Source organism: Mustela putorius, unplaced genomic scaffold (genome assembly GCF_011764305.1).
Source record: "Mustela putorius furo isolate JIRA1106 unplaced genomic scaffold, ASM1176430v1.1 tig00003863_pilon_pilon_pilon, whole genome shotgun sequence".
NCBI classification, from domain to species: Eukaryota; Metazoa; Chordata; class Mammalia; order Carnivora; family Mustelidae; genus Mustela; species Mustela putorius.
Window position 1 is genome coordinate 11270461 of NW_025422015.1, and position 22255 is coordinate 11292715.

A 22255-nucleotide genomic window follows, 5' to 3' on the forward strand; every position below is an offset into this window, starting at 1 on the left:
AGGGGTAGAGAAAGAATCTCAAGCAAGACCTACCCCCAAAATTAGAAATAATTTGAAGGTTTGAAGGTTTGAAGGGACAGCTGAAGGGCACAGAGCCCACCGCAGACCTCGATCTCATGACCTGCAGATCATGGCCTGAGCTGAAATCAGGAATCGGATGCTTAACCAACTGAGCCAATCAAGCACCCCAAATTACTACTGTTACTATTGAGCAATTCTCCCTGCTCATTTCATCCATGAGCTCATACTGGGAATGTGGGTGAGACATTGACCTCTATTTCCTCCATTACTATGTTCCCTATGCTAATGGTATGAGCATCTCATTGTGCTGAGTATAATTCTTATGCTTAAAGGTAAGTCTTGTTTGTTTTTTCTTTTTTTTAACTTCACGTAGCACTTAGATGTAAACTAACTTCCTCATTTGTGGCTGAATTAAAGGACCAGCCACATATTTCACTGTTGAAGTAAAAACAGGTTACGCAGACTTACTGAGATAGTAGGTATGTTCATTGTATTCGAGGTAATATATTTTCAAATACAATTTTTGTTTACAACTTAACCCTCTACAAAAAGCACTACTCCATTTTACTTAAAATTAAGGTAACCAGTAAAACCCAGTTAAATTAAAAAAAAATCTACCTATCTATCTTTCTCTCTCTCTCTCTCTATCTACCTATCTACCTATCTATCCTCCAAAGCACTCAGATGTTGTGCAAATGAAATGATTTTATGATCTTGGACACAAAGTCAGGTGAAGAAAAAATAGTTTATTAAATTTTCATTGTAGAAATTTTAGTCATAAGCTACATTATCTGTTGGGAGGTCTATTCATTTCTACAGTTTGTTACATATGCTAATGATTCCCAACTTCCTTAATGCAGGCCAGACTTTTACCCGACCTTCAGACTCATACATCTAACTGAATACTATACATCTTTCCACATGTGGATGTCTCAACAAGCAGGCAATTCAAATTGAATTTCATGTGCAAAATTAAATGCCTCTCTGAACCTCCTATTCTCTCCTTCCTGGGCTCCCTGCCTCCCCCACCCCCAGGAGTTACCACCTTACTTTCCTTACTTTCGATTTCAGCACGTGGCATCACTACCATCCCCCAAGTTGTCCAAGTGAAAAACATCGGTATCTTATTTACTGACAGATGAAGTTAGTATCTGTCACTTTTCTCCCTAAAAACCTAGAAATGGTTCCTGTGTTTGGCAAAAGACCAAAAACCTTCACACAAACTTTAGGTTCTTAGCTTTCTCTAGAGTTTTAGGTTTTCTACTATTAGTAACCACAATAAAGTAGAGTGGTTTAAAGGGCAAAGAGTTCATTTAAAGATTTTTATTCATTCATTTGAGAGAGAGACAGAGACAGAGAAGAGAACAAGCTGGGAGAGAGGCAGAGGAAGAGGGAGAAGCAGACTCCCTGCTAAGCAAGGTGCCCGATGTGGGGCTTGATCCCAGGACTCTGGGATTATGACCCGAGCTGAAGGCAGACCCTTTACCAACCGAGTCATCCAGGTGCCCCTTTATTACTATTATTTTTAATTCAAAGATTTTTATTTATTCATTTGAGAGAGAGAAAGAAAAAGCTGGGAGAGGGGCAGAGGAAGAGTAAAGGGCAAAGAGTTCAAAACTCATAAACTGAGCAAAAACTTGACTGTGTGTAGACAGCAGCATAACAGCAAGCACTCCATATAGATGTCTGAGTGGAGGTCCAGCGATGAGTTCAATTACAATAGTCTTAAGTAAATGGATGCCAACAAAGTGTTATGTAAAATGGAAAAAAAAATTTTTCATTTCTTACCTCCACTGGATTTTAGAAATTAATGTTTTAATGCAGAACCTAGTTTAGTGTGAGCAAAAATGGAAACTAGTTGTTGAGCTATTATACTTACCTTGGGGATGTACAGCTAATTTTTTAATAGCATTCTTGGGGCCAATTTTTCAAACCTACTTTAAAAATTTTTGGTCCCAGTCTTCTCTCTTATATGTCTTCTATCTAGGATAATGGTACACAAACTGCTTTTCATACCTCTCTCTCATAATTTTATCTTTGTCCCAGGATTGAGGGAGGCTAAGTTACAATTTGTAACTGCTATTGAAAAAATGAAAAATATATTCCAGTTCCTTTTTTGGCCAAAATATGCTCCCCACCTCTCTCTTTGCTTATAATACATTAAATAATAAGCATAATGAGGACGTTTGTTTATTTTCTGTATTATAAACTCTAAAGGGACTAGCTTTTATTTTTACACAGTAAAATGTCAATGGAAACATCAACATCAAATATCCTCAGATATAAAAACAAAGCAAGTTTTAAAAATGTATTGTTAAAGTTGCTGTTTAAAGCAGTAAGTCATAGACAGATATTTTAAATAAAAATTACAAATCACAAAGCCTTACATACAAAAAATTTTAAATTAGGTGCAGTTGAAATGATAGACGATTAGAAGATCTGTCTTACTCTTGTCTACAGGGGAGGACTCAGTGAGCTTTTAATTTAAAAATACCAAGTACTGTCTCAGTACAATAGAATTGGAAGAAACTAAAGTTGGGGATTTCCCAATGATTTTATTGAGGTAACTTTTCCCAATTTTATACATATATGCATTTATATATACTTAAGAAAGCTAAACAATGTTCTAAGGCACTTGGAATTGTGCACAGCAAAGTATCCTATAATATTATACAACTAAATAGAGCATAATTTTGCTTTTTAAATAACACAAACACCAGTAAGGAATAAAAAAGATAATACATAGTCTGTCTTTCAGGTTACAATAGTGGAATACATATACATATCTGTGTATATGTGTAGGTATTTATACCCACATACTATAATACAGTACAGATCAAGAACAACAAAAAAAGAGAAACTGTCATGTTAATCAGTGTACAGTTCCAGTTACTTACACTCACAGATATTGTACCTGTGTAATATGTATAATTAGATCACTTACTGGAAATCAGGAATCATTCAGTCAGTTTGATAATGATCACAGCTTACCATTCTTAATCACTTTTAACCAAAGATTAAAATAACAAACAAATGCATACAGTTCTTTATTTAAAAATCACTATTACATAGAAAAAAATGACAAGTTTGAGTTTTTGCTAGGTACTACATCTGGGGAAATTGGTTCAGAATGTTTTGAACACATTGGCACATGTCTAAGCCACAGAAGAAATATTTAAAAAAATAAAAAATAAAAATTAGTGCCTATATTTTAAGTAATGAAAGTGGTGTGACCCTAAATTTATTCAGATTGTTTTCAAATGCTACTTAGCACTGCAAAGGTGATGTCTTTTCGTGAAGGCTCTCTAAGCAGTGTAATGATACAAATTATAGCAAAAGCATCCAGTAAGGGAGGAGCCCCCCAAATTGGCAAGTGGCACAAATATTATTGGCATTTTAACATACCATGAAATTGACCTGAGGGTAGAGTGGCATTCTGCCTCATTTACTCCCTTTAAGTTATTCTTAAAAAGAAAAAAAATACTGGTATTTAACAAGATAAGAATTCTTAAGCACCATCTAAAAATTCCCTATATAACCTCCTTTATCAACTCTTCAGTTGTTCTGTCTCGAAAAAGATAGTTGGAAATTTTAATACTTAGAAAATTTATAGCGGCTAAATTCTTCCATTTGATTAGCCACAATGGATCCACATCATTTCAAGACATATTTAACCATTCAGTTTCGGTGAGAAGAAGCAACAGAGAATATGTTTATGTATCGTTAGCATAGCTCAGTAATGTTTCAACGAGGTGAAGCCATCTTGAATTGTGCATGACCATCACGGAAGTATGAACGATATGCGTGCAATCCAGGTAATCCACGCTTCCTTCATCATTCAGTACTGACACATTTTACAAAAGTTGAACTGCATGACTATCGTTATACAGGGGAGAATTCAAGCATGTGCCTGTGGATTAAATGCTTCTTTAACAGGTAAACAGGGGATTGCTTTGTAACTCAAGGGATGCATCTTACTGGTGAAATTTAATAGGGATTTTCACGGACCACCAGTTTTGTTCATGTGGATTGGTAGCTGTATTTGGGATTAAGCTATGTTAATAATCCTCAAGACACTGACAAAGATGGTGACCAACAATGTAGTCCTCAGGTAAAACTGTGAGACCAAAACCGAAAAAAAAGTTTGCTTCATTTGAAATTTCTCCTGTAACTACATACAGGGACTAGCCAAGTGACTCTGCCCACTGAAACTGCCAAGGCCACCCAGCAACCTCCTCCCTGTAGAGCTGGCAAGTTAAAGATTCACTGGAGCAGAAGGTTTGAAAAATAAAGGGGAAGAACCTATTAAGCCCAAAGTATGCAAGGCAGCCCAGACGAGGTTTTGAAATAGGTACTTTTCCCTGCATGTCCTCAAACTGCAGTAGACAGTGGTACTGAAGGGAGGTGGTCCTGCCTTAGAGGGCCTTTGGACACAGGGGAGCGTTTCTGACTTTCGGTTTTTACAGGGACTGGGCATGCTCCTGGCATTTAGTCAGCAGGGACTTAGGATATAAAACATCTTGCAGTGTAGGGAACATTTCTGTAAACAAAGAATTACCCAGCTCTAAAGGCCAACAGCACCCCACTGAGAAACACTGATCAACAGTGCCGGGCTCATAGGTGCAGTTTGTGGCAGCAATGCGACAGGCTAAATGACACTTTTTGTACAGTAAATCCTAGCATGGCTAAAAATGACTCCTGCCTATAAGGCTGGCCTTTGGTGAGAATTGCTGCCACAGGATTCTTATTTATTTTATTTTATTTTATATTTTATTTTTGCCAAAAATCTGACAGTATATGTAGTCGGATTTCTTAATTTGGAATGACCTTGTGAACTCTGCTTCCATTGTCTTCCAGGTATGCTAACGGTGATTCCCATTTTCATACAGAACTTAAGTTTAGTTATTATGAAAAATAAGGGGAAAGTGAAAATGACAACTGGTCTGGGAATATTCTACCGTTGTTCCCACCATCCTTTGGTCTCTGGCAAATTATAGGAGTTCCTCATGCTGCTCTTTGAAACTTGGATTTGAGCTACCTAAAGATGAGCTTTCTCTCAGAAACATGGTTCTATTAATTTGATGATGACTTTTGCCATTGCATTCCCCTCTTGGACATATTTCAGTTCCAGAAGTTCATTCTGCTTTGCCAAGCAAAATAATGATATAGCCTGCCAGTAAGAGGACAGAAAATACTCATAGTGGCACATAACCTATTTCCAGAAGCCAAAGCTAGCCAGTGGCAAGAAGCAAGTCATATATTTTTGGAATATATGGTTTATATATATATATATAAAGAGAATGTAATAAGGGCTAAATAAATTCTGTTGATTTAACTTTTGTTATTGGGCAATATTGAGTTCAGCGTTCACAGTTCACATTTGTTACAGAAGGTTTAAGTGTCTCAGTTTTATCATATTGAAAATACACTCTTGAATTCATAGTGTGAAATCCTTACTTTATTTTAAACTGTTTCTGTGACCGCAGAATTTCATAAATATATACGGTGGTATTGTTGTTTGACTGTGATAAAAAAAAAAAAAAACAACTCTGTAAATAAATTACATCTTAGTGGTTCCTTACTGCTCACATCATACTCTGATGATGTGAAGAAATTAGTTCTTGTCTCAAGTGATGTACTTTTACTAGTAAGGTTAGGGATAATAATAGGACTGGAATTTAGGAATGCTGCAGCTACTGTACTGATGAAATGACATAAATGTACGTATCTTCCATCTTACCTATTTTGAGGAAAACTTCTCACTGTGTTTAATGTGCTGCTGGGACCACTTAAAAAATAATAAACTGAAGAAATTTTTGAGAAAAAGGAGAAAAGACAGATTTCACTCTTTAAATATGTACATGCTACTATGTGGTAGGCGAGACTGTCTTTTTCTATCGTGAACACATATCATTTTTGAAAGTTGTGTCTGTCTGACTATTGCATATAAATACAATGCCTGTTACATCTTAAAATGTGGTACATAAATCAGGACATGCAGTGTTAATGCAGAGTTTTTTCTCTTTTAATTGTAAGCTACTGGATTTTTTCAAAGTCCCAAGGTAGCACAGAATTGTTGCAGGATGTGAAACCCAAATTATGGGTTTTAAGAAATTATCTCTCATTTTTAGTATCTGATGATTTTTGAAGGGTGTTTTTGATTCCTTTACTGGCCAAAATAGATTTTCACTTACATTTCAAAACTTTCTAACAGGACATATTTACTACCATTAGAAAAAGATACAAGACTACAATCATTATGCTAATAAAGGACATGAAAATGAAATCAGAAAGCCTGTTTTTCTGGGAAAATCAGAGAGATAGATGAGTTTGCTTTTTCCTCCATTTCAAACAGCTACTCACATATCCCAAATGGTTCTCTGAATACTATAGATTTAGTTTAAATAATGTAAGGGATTAACATAAAGGTAAATTATACCAAATATAAAAAAAGTAAGACATTTCACATATACAGGGAATTATCAGGCAGGGTTGCCTTAAATTAATGCAGAGGACTAATTTCATCAGCCCACAAGGATGCTGTAAAGCCCAGGGCGTCTTCTTACCAGCTTAATGTTAATGTTCTTTTGCTCCATTAAAAAAAAAAAGAGAGAAATGGCCACTTTGTGTTTTACAGTCTGTCTGGTTCCTTCCTGCCTGAGATCTTCCTGGATATGGGTTTGTTTTCTTCCCTAATCATATCTTGGGGATTCAGGAAAACTCACTCACTTCCTCTATGTCAGCCTAATGTCTCACTTTAAATAGGGAAAAGGCTGGTGCTGTGTTACAACAGCCCAATTCACACACACATTTTTTTTCATAGAACTGCAGCTTATTGGTTGGATACTCCAAATGCTGGCACTGGGCAGAGGCCTAATTATATGGAGCGTGGTCCACATCTTTAGGGATGCCAGGTAAGAGACCTGTGGACAGGTTGCTGGATATGCTGAATATGCAGTGTTTCTACCTTTTAAAATTAGCTATGAAGGGGGTGCCTGGGTGGCTCAGTGGGTTAAGGCTCTGCCTTCACTCAGGCCATGATCCTAGGGTCCTGGGATAGAGTCCTGCAATGGGCTCTCTGCTCAGCGGGGAGCCTGCTCCTCCCCCACCACCCCAGCCTGCCCCTCTGCCTACTTGTGATCTCTGTTTGTCAAATAAATAAAAGCCCTTTAAAATTAGCTATGAATGCAGAGACTTATTCTGAAAAATACAGGTTAGCTCACAATCCTTCTATTCGAATCATTCTAATGATGTAATGGCGGTTTCAATTCTTAAATATTAGACTAGCAGTGGTAATATTTGTGACTTTTAAATTTCGCTCTAACTTTTAAACTTTTCTCTAAATGTGTCAATTGGTATAAAGTGTGGGTGGTTCAAAAATCTGACATATCATATAAGCAAAAGAGCATATGGAGGGACTGGAATCTCATCTTTGTACTGGGGTGCATCTCATTGTAGGGGATTAAAAACTTCATCACATGCACCAGGAGTGGGAAAAAACTGCTTCTTTTACCAACCAAGTAGAGACTTTCTATGACCTGTATCTTCAGTGCTAAAACAGTGATAACGTCTTATATTTACCATTTTATAGAAGCCTCGTGATTAAAAATTAGTACAACATTTAAGGACTTGAAGTATAGAAAATTAAAGTAACATTATATCCCTTGAAATTTTTCCCAAGACACAACAATGATAATACAATATTAAGGAAAAGAATGGCTTCGGCCAAAAAATTAGAACAAAGTTAACATCCATGGTTGGATTTAAATACTATGAAATGTACAAAACCTTTGAGCCAAAGAAAGACACCTGGGCATGCAGAACATTTGTTTCATCTTAAACTAGTAATGAAATAGCAACAGCGCAAAATCTGGGTTTATTATGCACAGAGCTGAGTATGGCAAAAGGTGTAACAATGCTGCTTATTTTTCTTAGATATAAAATGGTCCTGGCTTTTTCTAAAGCCTTTTATTTTTAAGCAAAATCACCCAATTTTAGTGGTTCTATAAAATATAAATGAATGACAGGATCCAAACTTATCCACCAGAGTAAATGTTTGCTTTTTTGGTTGAAATTGCAATTTACAGTCTTCCATATCATGAACCAGAAGCACTTCATAAAATTCCAGCCCAAGCTCTGAGAATAAAATAAAGTCTACTAGTCTTGTCTTGTTATTATATGTCTCATGTGTTTTTAATAAAAGGAACACAAAACAACCATGAAAGAACAACTGAATGCAAGGTAGTATATACATCTGGTATTTGGGAGCAGAAGCCAGGCTGTGCCTGCAACTCCAGGGAAAATAGCAAGATGGCAATTGAGGGTTTCTGAATGTAAACAATACTGACTATAGGCTCACAGAGAAACCTTCCTTCACAGAGAAACCTTTAATCTCACTCATTCTTTTGCATTGCAGGTCAATGCTATATTTATGGATGCAATCTGCAGACTCTTAAAATACAAAATGAGGTTCTCCTCACTTGCAACTTAGCAGGAATTTTCTGTGTTCTTTTAAGCCTTCGGGTACTTTTTTGATCCACATACTTAATTTTTTTTTAATAGCAGCAATCTAACTTAATGCAGCTCTGAAAATAAGTAGTCCTTTCCATGCCCATTCAGAACTAACTGCTGGCAGAACACTTGCATTTGCTTAAGTTTTAACTTTGGACTCAGATTTTTAAAAAACATGCTGTGATTGTCAATATTCTCTTCCTTAGATCAAGTATGGTTGCCTCAATTTTGAAGATAATCGAGCTAGGGAAAGACCAAAAGATTTATTTCTAAAGCTTCCTACAGATTTATACGATCACATTCATCTGACTTTATTCCCAGTCCTGTTATCCTTGTAGAAGTTTGGTACATTAGATAAGGAGTATAAAAAAAAAGTGTGTATAGCTATGCTACTTAAAACATGCAACAAAATTTGGACAGGCATGCTTGTTAAGAGTCAATAAAAGTCTCTTGCATTTAAGAAAAAGATGCATGAAAACACTCAGACTTATTTCTGGCAATTGGATTCACTGGCACAACGCAAAATAATGGTACTATACTGCACCAACATAACGGTGGAATGAGAATATTCTTCTAGGATCAGGTCTTTAAGGAATCCACATTAGGTGATTAGATTCCCATATCTTAGTAAGTTCTCAGCTACCAAAAGCCTACTTCAAAAATATTTATGCTTTGATTTTCTCTTTTCTTCATTAACATAATGAAATATTTATCTTTTTTTCTGATTTTCCACCCCCACCCCTTTCCCGTGCCCAGCAGCTCCAGGCCCCGATTTCTCTTTAACCCGTACTCCACAATTTGGCTTTCTGGTAACAGGGAGCCAGCGATTGTCTTCTGCTCATCTTCTTTGATTAAAACTCCTGATGGAGAATAACTGGTGTGACCATGGTGTTGCTTACCATTAATACGCATGCTGGACAGCAGAGTCATGCACTCCTCCCATTGCTTGTTGGCCCCACCTGGGCCATGCAGGCAGGGAGCACTTCCCATACACTTCCTTCACCAGTTAAACGGAAATACACACATTCAAATCCCAGTGCAATATCAGGTTTTCAGGAAGAGAGGCTTCCCCCAAAGATGATCAGTCCATGTTTCCAAAGAGTCTCACACTTCGTTATGGACGGTGAAACCTGACACAAGAAACAGAAACCCTGTGAGTCTGTGGTAGAGAAACACAGTCCGCAATTAGTAAAGTGAATAAGGTACAGTAATGTTTATAAATTAAAGGCAGTCTAGACATCCCCCAACTGAATTATTGTTATAAATCACCGTCATAACAGAATACTGTTACAAATGTGAGGTTGGAAAGCAGAGGCAGCCCCTACACAAAATATTCTGGTTATATGGTCCAGGATACAGAGAAATCAATACACAAAACATCACTAAACTTGAGGGTCATGTTCTGACCTGTACTGAGCAGAGTGGGATGTTTCATAAAGGATTTGGTTACACCTGGTTTGTAGTTCTAAAAGGAAACCATCAACAAATAGTCCCTATTGGTTTAGCTACCTTCTTTGCCTGAATTTCCAAATGGCTGCCAGCATTCCCATCCAAATGTTCCACTAAGCATGGCCACAGATATACAAATTATCTTTTCTTGTAAATCTGTCTTTGCACTTTTAAACGAAGATTTTATTTACTTATTTGAAAGAGAGACAGAGAGCTCAAAGGAGCATGAGCAGGGGGAGGGGCAGAGAGAGAGGGAGAAGCAGACTCTCCTGCTGAGCATGGAGCCCAAGGTAGGGCTCAATCCCAGGACTCCGGGATTGACTTGAGCCAAAGGCAGATGCTTAACAGACAAGCCACTCATGCACCACTGCACTTTCTATCTTGTTAAACAATCTACCTTTTAAAAGATTTTTACTTTAGGACCCTCAGATTTGCAACTCATTTCTCTCCTTCACCCTCCATATCCCACTAGACACTAACTCTTGTCTCGTTTGCCTGTCTTTGATCCATCAAAGCTCTCCCGACTTTTGCTAGTCCTATTTGAACAGCCTGCTAGCTAGCTAGCTAGCTGGTTTCACATCCACTTTGAATTAAATTCCTAAAGCTAGCCCGGCATATAACCTCAGGAGTTACATGAATTTCCACGCTCTACATTTTTTTTTTTAAGATTTTATTTATTTATTTGACAGACAGAGATCACAAGTAGGCAGAGAAGCAGGCAGAGAGAGAGGAGGAAGCAGGCTCCCTGCTGAGCAGAGAGCCCGATGCGGGGCTTGATCCCAGGACCCCAGGATCATGACCGAGCCAAAGGCAGAGGCTTTAACCCACTGAGCCACCCAGGCGGCCCCTCACACTCTACATTTGTTAAATGAAGACAATACTCCTGTTTCAGTTACCTGGGCATTGTTTTTGCCCTCAGATCTTGCAAAAATCCTTACTCAAACCTGGCCCTTTGCACTGGCTTTCCCCTCTAAATGGGCTGGCCCCACTTTGGGGGTAGAATGTTCTTCTTTCCCCAGACAGTGCTGATAGCTTCTTCTTGTCATTTAAATCACAGGATAGGTTGTATTTCCCTAAGAGATGTATTTCCCTTGTCCCTTCCACAGCATCCTGTTACATTTTCTTGATAGTTCTTAGCACAATTTGAAATCATCATGTTGATTTATTTGTTTACTTGCTAATGGTTTGTCTCCCTCACTAGAACATAATCATGGGAGACTAAAGACTTTATCTGACATGTTCTCAATTCCCCAGTCCAGAAAAGAGTCTGACTCACTCTGTGTGCTCAATCAATACTTGCTGAATGCATAAACAACTGATTACATATATACTGGGCACTTATAAAGTAAGTAATTCTTGTAACTGATGAATCTAATCACGAGACCCCCAAAATGAACTAAAATTAAATTTATACTAATCTATGATATTGCATATGATAGGACATTCCATCATGCTTTCTAGGAAGAGTCAACAACTACTGAAGAAAAATAGAAATCCTATAAAAATACTTCAAAATAGTAATTGAAAATCTCTTAAATCAAACTTTTTATATAAAATATTAAAAAGAGGCAGATAATAATGAGAAATGAAATTACTACTGTTTACCATATGCCCAGCACAACTCCAAGCACTATACATATATTACCTAGTTCAATCCTCAAAACAATCCTATGAGGTATCCCCTCCCCTCTGTACAGATGTGGAAACAGACACAGGGATGCTAAGTCATGTGCCCAAGGCACAGAGCTGGTAAGAGGAGGTGCCAGGCTCCAGACTCTATCCCTAATCTAGACCGACTATGAGAACCAGGACATGCCTTCACTCATACTTTCATTCAGAGCTTTCTTGGTGCCCTCTGGGTAGAATGCAAAGGAAGAGGTAACTAGTTAGATTTCTAAATCTGTCAGTTAGTTTTGATTAATTTTGACCAGAGAAAAGTCCTGTTCCACATCTTAGGCTACTTTTTTTTTTTTTAAAGATTTTATTTATTCGAGAGACAGAGAGTGAACAGGGAGAGCAGGGAGAGGGGCAGATGGAAAGGGGGAGAGAGAATGCCAAGCGTTACTTGGCACTGAGCATGGAGCCTGACATGGGGTTCCATCAGGCCCGATGTGCGGAGTTCCTGACCTGAGCTAAAATCGAGAGTCAGATGCTTATCTGTACGCCTAGCCTGTACTTTGATAGCTACGGTTTCCTCAAAAACATCTGCCTTTTGTCACAAAGGGAACTAGGTGAGAATGGGCTCAGCACAAACTTTTTGCAATTACTAGAAAAGCAAGTCCAGTGACGTCCTTGAGGATGAAATGAGCAGTATCACTTCTCTCCACGCAGGACACACAAGCACTCTCCATACCACGCAGAGGGAGCAGGAGCCCCAGGGGGCCCCGACAATACAGACAAATATACGGCACCTGCAGGGGCTTCCCACCCTGAGCTATCAAAGGTCCCTCTTTGTTAGGTTCAGCTTTTCTAGGAATTAAATACAAACTCTTCTAATTTAGCCATTATTTTAGCCCTCTCCTAATTTGCTGGGCTTTGTACAGCAAACATTCCACAGTGCCCTAATCTTCGCTTGGCTCTGGATTCAAAGGACAAGCATGGGGAAACAACAAGCATGGGCAGGTTTGGTCTTCACACTGATAATGTCTGAGATGCAGAAGGTCAATAAACGAATAAGGGAGTTGAGCAATAAAGTGAGTAGTCAGTGGACCGGAGAAGATTTAAAACTTTCTAAAGCCCAGAATTTTCCTGGAAAGTGTTCTGCTTTTAATTTCCCCCAAATTAGCCGGACACTATAAAGTTTTCTGTTTTTCCCGCAGGCACTATTTGCCCACAGATCCCATCAGAGAATGAATTCCACATATGGGTGTGTGGAAGGTCACAGGCCATCAGCATGGCTGTTAGGGCTGGCTAAGAGAAGAAGGTGACCAACTAGTAGTGTGACTGCCACAACATGCTGACAAAGCCAGGGGTCAGAAATGTACCCTCTCTTCATATGGACCACCAGACCTGGTTTAAAAAACAGAACACAAAAATCCCACAAATAAAAAAGGCACCTCATATATTTTCTTGCACTATCCAATCAGAAAAAGACATTTATATCCTGTTTAAATTAGGCATCTTTTCTTCAAGTTCGGCTCGGAGGTACTGAAAATGTAAATTGTTCTTACATTTGTCACTACCCAACGGTGCGCATGCATTCTGAAATACGAGAAGTTCAGCTTTTCCTCCTAAGAAGATCAACTGACAGAATGAGTTGGGCTTTAGGCTTTCAGTTGACGGAGCAATAGATAGATACATTGTGCCCCAAGGATGCTCAAACTTTTCAGCCACTCTTATTTCAGAACTCTCCTGAGACTCAAATTTGAAGTTACCTATATTTTCTTATTATTAAAACTGGAATACATCTTTCTTAATTTCATACTGTTGAGAGGAAGTGAATGAGGGTGGAGCTACTTTAACGTCCCAGAATTCAGGTAAAGATCATTCTTTTTTTTTTAAAAGATTTTTTTTTTTTTTAATTTATCAGAGAGAGAGAGAGGGGGAGAGAGTGAGCACAGGCAGACAGAATGGCAGGCAGAGGCAGAGGGAGAAGCAGGCTCCCTGCTGAGCAAGGAGCCCGATGTGGGACTCCATCCCAGGACGCTGGGACCATGACCTGAGCCGAAGGCAGCTGCTTAACCAACTGAGCCAGATTCCTCCACAAATTACTCCCCCTTCCTATAAAATCATTCAAATAACAGAACATAACAAATTACCCACAAAAGTAAAATGTTACTTTCGTATACATAGATACAGAAATCCTGAATCATTCATTTCTCATTTGAAAGGGTTTCATCGTCAAGGCATATGCACATTAAACAAATGAGCAATTTCTCCTAACCACAGCTCCTAGTTCTACCTGAAAAGCCAGATTACACACTGGATAGGCTTTTATGATTCCAAATACTGAGCCATATGCTTTCAATGCTGATTAAAGCGGCATTTTGCAGCTTTTTCAAGTTTCTATCCAGGTTCATGAGGCACCCATAGAAGGGAGCAGCCTTGCAGAAGAAGCCTTCTTATTCCTCTGTGGAACACCCTGTATTTTTCATTGAGGTCCCACATGTAATTCTTGTCATGTCACAATTTTTTTTTAAGAGATTTTATTCACTTAGCAGAGAGAGAGAGAGGGAAAGAGAGAGCAAGCAGGAGCCTGGGCTTGGGGAGGGGGAAAGGGAAAGGGAGAAGCAGGCTCCTTGCTGAGCAGAGCGCCTGGAATCCCGACCAGAGCCAAAGGCAGAGGCTTAATCAACGGAGCCACCCAGGCGCCCCTGAAGTCACATTCTGATAAGTGTATCTAGAAGCTAAAAAGCAGTTTAGCTGTAAATCTACATGGAACAGTAATCACTGAAGATGGTATAGAACAAGCTATTAACTTTAAATACACACACCCACACCCACCCACATACCTCAACCACATTAAAGAAGCTGGAGTAGAGGAAAAAACCCCCCAAACTATAACCCCATTCTATAAGAAACTGTTAAGAGCTTTTGGATGTTATTTTCCAATTTTTTCCCCTATGTATCTGAATTTTTAAATAAAAGATTAAAAAGCTATCTATGGCTTTATCAGTATCCTGATTTTTCCACTTAACAATATGCCAGCGATCTCTTGAGACCCACTTTGATTCTAAGAGCATCAATTCAATGATTCTTTGCTTGATATAACAAGTAAATAATTAATAAGCTAATAAAATTATAAACATGAAAGTACTACACTGCAGACTCTATTCTTGCTTACAAATTCAAAGTTTACTTTTATAAAAGTAATACTCTCTCTTGATTATAAATCTAACCCATCTGGACACTTAAAAAAATTCTGGAAAACAGAGACTCTCCTGAAGAGTACAATGACCCTTCATCTTACTGCTCAGCTATAACCATTTTCCAAATGTAGTTTTTAAGTAAAATTTGACCTTTCATACAATTTTTCTTTCTAATTTAGAGAATCATCTTAAGTTGTAGAAATGCCATTTACTATGGAAAGGGAAGTGGCTTTATTTTGCCATAGTGGTCTCCTCCCAGAATGCAATAATCCTATTAAGTAACACAGTGCCCTTCAAATGGTCTTCTGGATTTTTGAAAGGTGGGCTGGGTGGGCAGCTGTTGGTGGCAGAAAACACAGGATGTGGCTGGACAGGCACTGAGTGTTCTAAGAAGCTGGGGTTAGAGCTTGGAACCTCTCATGCCGCAGGATGAAGTCTCATGGACACCACTAGTCCTCACCCCTGTTACGTGGCCCCAGAATGCATTGCAATGCCAGAGAGCTAGCTAAAAGATGCTGGGAAAGACCAGGGGAATCAGATGAAAAGGGTGGATTGCTATAATTCTTTACTGCGCCAGATTGAACATGTCACAGAATATATCCCATGCTGGAGGTTTCACATGTGTCTTCTGAATACACCAGTAACGAGAATGTCACAATTAATTTTAGTGCTGGCACATTATTTAAGAAAAGCTAGCATGATGGGATCCTCATTTACAGAAAGATAACTTAGGGAATGGAACCTTTATTTTTCTTTTAAATATTTGTTTCTGATAATAAATTCTTGTACCTCAAAAACTCATAGAGTGGAAAGCCGCCTTTTCATGCCTGCCCCTAACCACCAATTCTCCTCCCCAGAGGCAACCAATGTTACCAGCTTTTTGTGAATCTCTCCAGAGATACAGACACATGGGAAGATCTTTCTTCCCATGGGAATGGATCTTTTCCAGGATCGACTGATACATCACTGTGTGGAAGATTATCTCTGGATAAAGAGATGTCTGGGCAGAAGGCGCAGGATTGCCTCAACCTTTCTATGAACAACCTAAATCCCGCAGGGAGTTAACAGATTTAGGTTCTGAATGGCAAGCTTACTTGATATAAGGAGATAATGTTTGGCACTAATAAGAAGAGCTAATAAGTGAGCTGCTCTCTATCTAGATGGCATTTAAAGGGTTAAGTAATGATCCACCACCTGTATATTCCCTTCCAGGGTGCCTGGTGCTAAGAGCAACAATATCTTCTCCATAAACAATTTTCTAAATGTAAAACATTACCATATTTTGGTATTATTTTGATTAGACTCAACAATGTTTACCAAAACTTTATCTTCTTAAAAGAAATCCTGAAAACAATTTGAAAATCATAAGCACGATTTTTACAAGTCAGAGCCAAAAGATTTCTCTACTGGAATGCAACTCTAATGATGTAATACAAATTAATGGACAAATAGCAGCAGACATTGGCTTTGCTGCCAGGTTTTGAAGAGTACTTAAGCAAGGCATATTTATCTTAGTTATATGAATATTTAATTTTTCCTTATCTGGATAGACATTTTAAAGAGTGGTAATCAATACATTTTTTGGAAAACTTTGAAAGCTTACCCTTGTTACAAAAAAAAAAAAGGATATAATTTTCTCTTAAAATGCAGCTCATCCCTGTTTACATCTATTAATATTTACTTAAACAATAAAGATATCAATAGACTTTTATAGTATACAGCAAGTATACTCTTTAAATTTCTGTAGATGAGTAAATACAGAAAAATAGCCAATGGAATTTTGAAGGTGAAAAAAATGCCCTACCAGATAAAAAAACACACTACAAATCTATTCTAATTGAACAGTGTGACACAGTGCAATGACAGGAAACAGATCACTAGAGCATAATAAAGAATCCAGTAACTGATCCATGTGCATATGAGAAGAATTTCACATCAAGGCGGAAATAAATGGGGCAACTGACTACTGATTCCTTTCTTTATTTTTGTTCAAGTTTTTATTAAAATTCTAGTTAGTCAACATATAGTGTAATATTGGTTTCAGGAGCAGCATTTAATGAGTTATCACTTGCTCATAACATATGCCTTCTTTGATGCCCATCACCCATCTAGCCCATCCCCCACCCACCTCCTTCCATCAACTCTGTCCGTTCTCTATAGTTCAGTCTCTTAAAAGCCTCCCTCGTTCTTTTTTCCCCTTCCCCTATGTTCATGTGTTTTGTTTCTTAAATTCTACTATGAGTGAAATCACATGGTATTTGTCTTTCTCTAACTGACTTGTTTTGCTTAGCATAATACTATGCTCTCGCTCCATCCATGTTTCACTTAGCGTAATAACACTCTAGCTCCACCCATGTGATTGCAAATGACAAGACTTCATTCTTTTTGATGGCTGAATAATATTCCACTGTAGACATCTGCCACATCTCATTTATCCATTCATCCTAACTATTGATTTAGAATAAAGTAAAGTTAGTTTACTCTCTTAAATCACCCACACAAATAAAATGCTCAATGGATGAAAGATCTAAGTGCTAAAAAAAAAAAAGGCATATATAAAAATTGAAGAGAATAGATTTATAACCTTGGTCTTCCTCCATAAGACACAAAACAATGAAGTAAAAGTAACAATATAGACACATTTGAATGTGCAAAAATTTAAACAAAAGACCATACAAAAAAGTTAAAACATTAAGAACAAATTGAGGAAAAGTATGGTGACATATGTAATAAAGAGCAAATATCCACAACATCTAAGGAGTTTTTACTAATTCATGTGAAAAAGACAACCCAAAAGAAAACTGGTCAAGGTAAATCAAAAATTAAAAATAAATGGTCAGTAAAGATATGTAAAGATGCTCAACCTTATAGAAATCAATGTTCAGTTTTTAGACTACAGACCCCTCACCACCACCACCACCACCATCTTGTCCCGCCAGTGCTAAAGAGGTGATACACGAGGCATGCTTATAAACTGCAAGTCACAGAATAGCATCTTTTAAAATATAAAAAACATAAATCCAGTGACCTGGTGAATCCACTCATGTTACTAGTACAGAAACACTGGCATGTGTGCACAAAGATATCTATATATTTTAATGATATTTTAAAAATTTTATTTATATGCATATATTTATATATAATAAATATTTATTTATTAACTTGACACACACACAGAGAGAGAGAGAGTATACATGCAGAGCGAGTGGAAGGCAGGGGGAGAGGGAGCAGTCTCCCCAGCTGAGCAGGGAGCCCAATACGGGGCTCTATCCCAGGGTTCTGGGATCATGACCTGAGCCAAAAGCAGATGCTTAACTGACTGAGCCACCCGGTGTCCCCACAAAGACATATTTATAAAGAAAGTCAAGTCACTGTTTTACTAATGAAACACTGAAAATTCCGTAACATTTATCAATAGAATAATTGATCAATAACATGTTATATTATCTATAGAATGCCACAAAGTCATTCAAATGAAAGATAGACACGTATATGGAAAAATTTTCTAGATGCTGTTTTGTGTGTGACTCAGAGTGTACATAAAGGCACATGTGTACATACATGTAGATCATATATATACATCTACATGTTTGTAAATACACAGGATAATGTCTACTAGGATCTACACTGAACTTTAACTAGTGATTACCTGTGAGAACAGAAATGAAGTTGAGAAAGGAGGGAGTGAAGGGAGTTTTCATTTTTATTTGACGGCTTTTTGCACTGTCTGAATGCTTAATTAGAATATATGCTTTGTGCCCATAACAAATATAGATGCAAAAAATAAATGACCTTTACCCTCCTTGCAACCTTTTCTTTTTCACTTGTTCATAATATACGACAGAAGAGAAAGAAACTCTTTCTGTAAAAATGTTTATTTTTCATAAACTGGAACTTCCATAGAAATGTATTTTTAAAAAATTTGATTTTTTTCTATTTTTGTTTATTCTTCCAATGTTATCAAATGATAATTAGGTAATCGGATACTATGAATTCTAGGAAAACTATGCAGAAGTCAAATGATCCTGAATTATAAAGAGTAGGTTGAGTGCAGTCACTCTATCTCAGGGGTCAGGACTCAAAGGCACGAACACGTGCATGTTATCTGTTCAGTTACCTGGAAGTCCCAGCCAACTCAATGTCACCATAAATATTCAGCCACCTTATTACTTTACTGGAGATGTGGGACCACAGGTGTCAAATATCAACAATGAACTTTTCGTGACCCCGCAAGTGGAAGGGAGAAAAGGAGCAGACAGTAGGTCTGGCTTGATCTGTCCACGTGACTGGTCCAAGAGTCGATTAGGATTAGAAGCAGACCTTAAATAGAGAAAAATCCTATACATCCAGATGGCTAAGAGCCCTGAATGCATTTACAAATAAACATGATATAAGAGGAAGCAAGACAAATACAACTCCTCCAGAAGAAAGGGGAGTTTCTTCTGTGTGCCAAACATTATCACAAGAGCAAGGAGGTCTCTACCAACTTCAGCGCAGGGACTTGCTATTAAATGATGAAGCTATACCATTACTTCCTTTATCATAGGACATACTCCAATGAGCATGGAACACCGCCACCAACAGGAACCAGTGCAGAGAGAGTAGCACTAGAGCGTATGCCTAGCTGAGGCTGTTTCAAGCCTAGGGAATCAGTATTTGCTTTCCTGAAAGACCTACTGTGGTCTTCTTCATGTAATCATCCATCCTGGTATGCTTGTTAGCAATTTAATTTTTCAAGATTTAATTGGCATGCACATTTTTAGGAACATACATGTTATAAAAAAGCAAAGCACATAAACCCATTATAGAGAAAGAAACAGAACACCTGTGAAGAGGGGGGTGGTCAGACTACATGATCACGCAGGTCCCTTCCAGTTTTAGCACAAGAATAAACTGAAACCCAAGGGTACTAGGAGGAAAAAGGGTAGGGTTGCCGTAACCTTCTGCAGAAGCAGTAAAAATCAGATTCCTAGTCTAAGTTAGGTCTTCTGAAAATTGAGTTTCTATCTTCTCTAAGTTATGTCTATGGTGAGCCCAAAGCAGACACATAGGTGCCCATAGTGGCTCTCACCAGCATCTGTTCTGAGCATAAAACTTCAACTGAGCCTCTTCAAGAGCAGAATGAATGATTCTAATGCTCATCTTCTGGCCCAGAAAATAAGCCTAAGGAAGAAACCAGAACATAGCCCTTTGGAATGATTCAGACTTCTGTGAAAGAAAGAAAAAAAAAGACTTAATTTTAAAAATGTTCATTAGATGGTGTTATGCTCATCTGTCTTTAAAAAAAAATTCTTTTGATTGTGGTAAATTACACATAACATAAAATATGCCAAACCTCATTTTGCCCACCTACCTTGTAAACTGTCGACTGTCTTCATGAACTTCCATTTCTGTGCTTTTAAATTCATTTAGTTCTTTCCTTATTGCTGCCTAAATAGGGGGAAAAAAAAAAGATAAAGTTGTTGCTTAGGTCACATAATTCCTTAGCCTATACACCATCAACAAAGCAGACATTCTTTTAAGAAATGTCTTGCAAAAAGAGAGTCCTAATTTCTATTAGGTAAAGGTAAGATAAATGTAATATCATACCAAAACCAGGGAAGATTTCCTTGAAGTGTCATTGACGAGGAGGAGAGGAAGAAGGCCTTTGCTAAACCCATCCTGGGGCCTGGTCTGAGTCACATACATCCCCCACCTTTGAGGACTACAAGAGTAGCCAGGTCACAAGATTTTCTTCCTTCCTTCCTCCCTTCCTTCCTTTCTTCCTTCTTTCTTTCCTTCCTCATCTGACACCACAATGAGTATGTCTGTGCTACAGGAAAGCACCTTTATTTTTTTAAGATTTTATTTATTTATTTGACAGAGAGAGCGAGAGCACAAGCAGGGGGAGCAGTTGAAGGAGAGGGAGAAGCAGGTTCCCTGCTCGCAGGGAGCCTGATGTGGGGCTCCACGTGGGGCTTGATTCCAGGACACTGGGATCATGACCTGAGCCGAAGGCAGACACTTAACCATCTGAGCCACCCAGGCACCCCAAGATTTTCTGAGAAACAGCATCATTTTCCTATGAAAGTTCTGCATTTCATACCACCCACAACAACATGGCTTTGACCAACTGCCATAGAACTACTGAGAAGGCAGTTGCTTATTTATTCTTTAATATTGAAAATTCAGACAATCAGAATGAAAAATTTCAGCACAGCACTTAAAGCCACTCAAAGAAAATGTACTAATCGGATGTGATTACTATTACCACATAGCAAACCCAAAACCCATGTCACATAGATGTTGGGGTTTGAAGAGATGCTGATGTCCCTTAGGTTGAAAAACTGAGATAATCATCAAAACATTAACATCAGTTATCTATTAACAACGGTGACTGGATCACGGATGGTTTCTGGTTTCAACTTTGTGCTTATCTTTATTTCCTAATTTCTCCACTAAGCAGGTTCCCTCACGTGAAGTAAAATTATTAATAAAAACATCCCCATAACCTAATCTCTGAGAGATGGACTCTTCAGCCCAAACTTCAAATAGTGCAAACCACAGAGAATGACTTCGCTGAGAGATAAGAAAATCTAGTTTGTGGTTGGAAAATGATGAATTTTAGAAAAAGGGAAAAGACAGAAGGAAGCCTTGAGGCTTCTCTCCGGCCTCCTCCCATCACTGACTGTCACTCTGCGATATACAAGCTTTCCCCCAACAGGCTTGTCTGGGTTAGATTTAAATCCTGCAGTCATACATTGCTCACATCTCCCTACTCGTATTCCTCAGCCTCTGTACTTTCTATGGGGAACCTGCGGTTGGAAACTGTGGCAATAATTCTTGCTACTAGGTTCTGAAAGAGATGAAGCAAGCAGAGATACACTTATGGGCCCAAGTCCGCTGTGGTAAGACCATTCATCTTGTCTCACAAGGAAGAGCACAGTGAGGAAACTGTCGTACTCACTGTAAATATTGATACCTAACCCCGGAGCCGAAAACAGTGAATACGCCCTATAATACAATCTCCAGTTAGCATCTATTGGAAAGACTTCCTTGAAATGAACTTTTTAAAAATATGGGTAGTGCCAGAGAATCTTGTCTCCATGTTCATTTTAAATTTCTTCTCTGAATGTTAAGATGTCACTAGATACACTTGGTGTTGGAAGTCAGGGGTTGCCACCTCACCTATGCCTTCAATAGCAGTGGGACCCTCAGTGAATTATTTTGCTCCAAAACCTGTTTTCCCCTCTGGAAAATGGGGATGAGGATTCCTCACAGTATTTTAAAGCTCCACTAAGAGCATACGTGAAAGTGCTTTGTACACTTACTGTGAAACTTCCGAAAGAAGAAATAGATCTTAGTTTATGATTGAGACTAACAATTCTTTCACTGTTATTTATAGTCTACTTTGGGCAAGAAGATAACATCACTGAAGGAGACTCAGACAAATAAGGCAAAGTCCTTATTCTCAATAGTAGGTTGGC

At 38.2% G+C, this 22255-nt stretch overlaps 1 protein-coding gene across 5 annotated transcripts in view; it reads right to left on the reverse strand.

Annotated features, from left to right (window-relative positions):
- Positions 1-2556: 2556 nt before the first annotated feature.
- Positions 2557-22255, reverse strand: part of PHACTR2 (phosphatase and actin regulator 2) — a 262236-nt gene continuing 242537 nt past the window's right edge. For all 5 annotated transcript variants that reach the window (XM_045066288.1, XM_045066287.1, XM_045066285.1 and 2 more), the window contains 2 exons: positions 20143-20219; positions 2557-9662 (listed from right to left, as the gene is read on the reverse strand). In XM_045066288.1, coding sequence (XP_044922223.1) covers positions 9647-9662; positions 20143-20219 — 93 coding nt within the window. In that variant the 3' untranslated portion in view covers positions 2557-9646. The remainder of the gene's footprint in view (positions 9663-20142; positions 20220-22255) is intronic.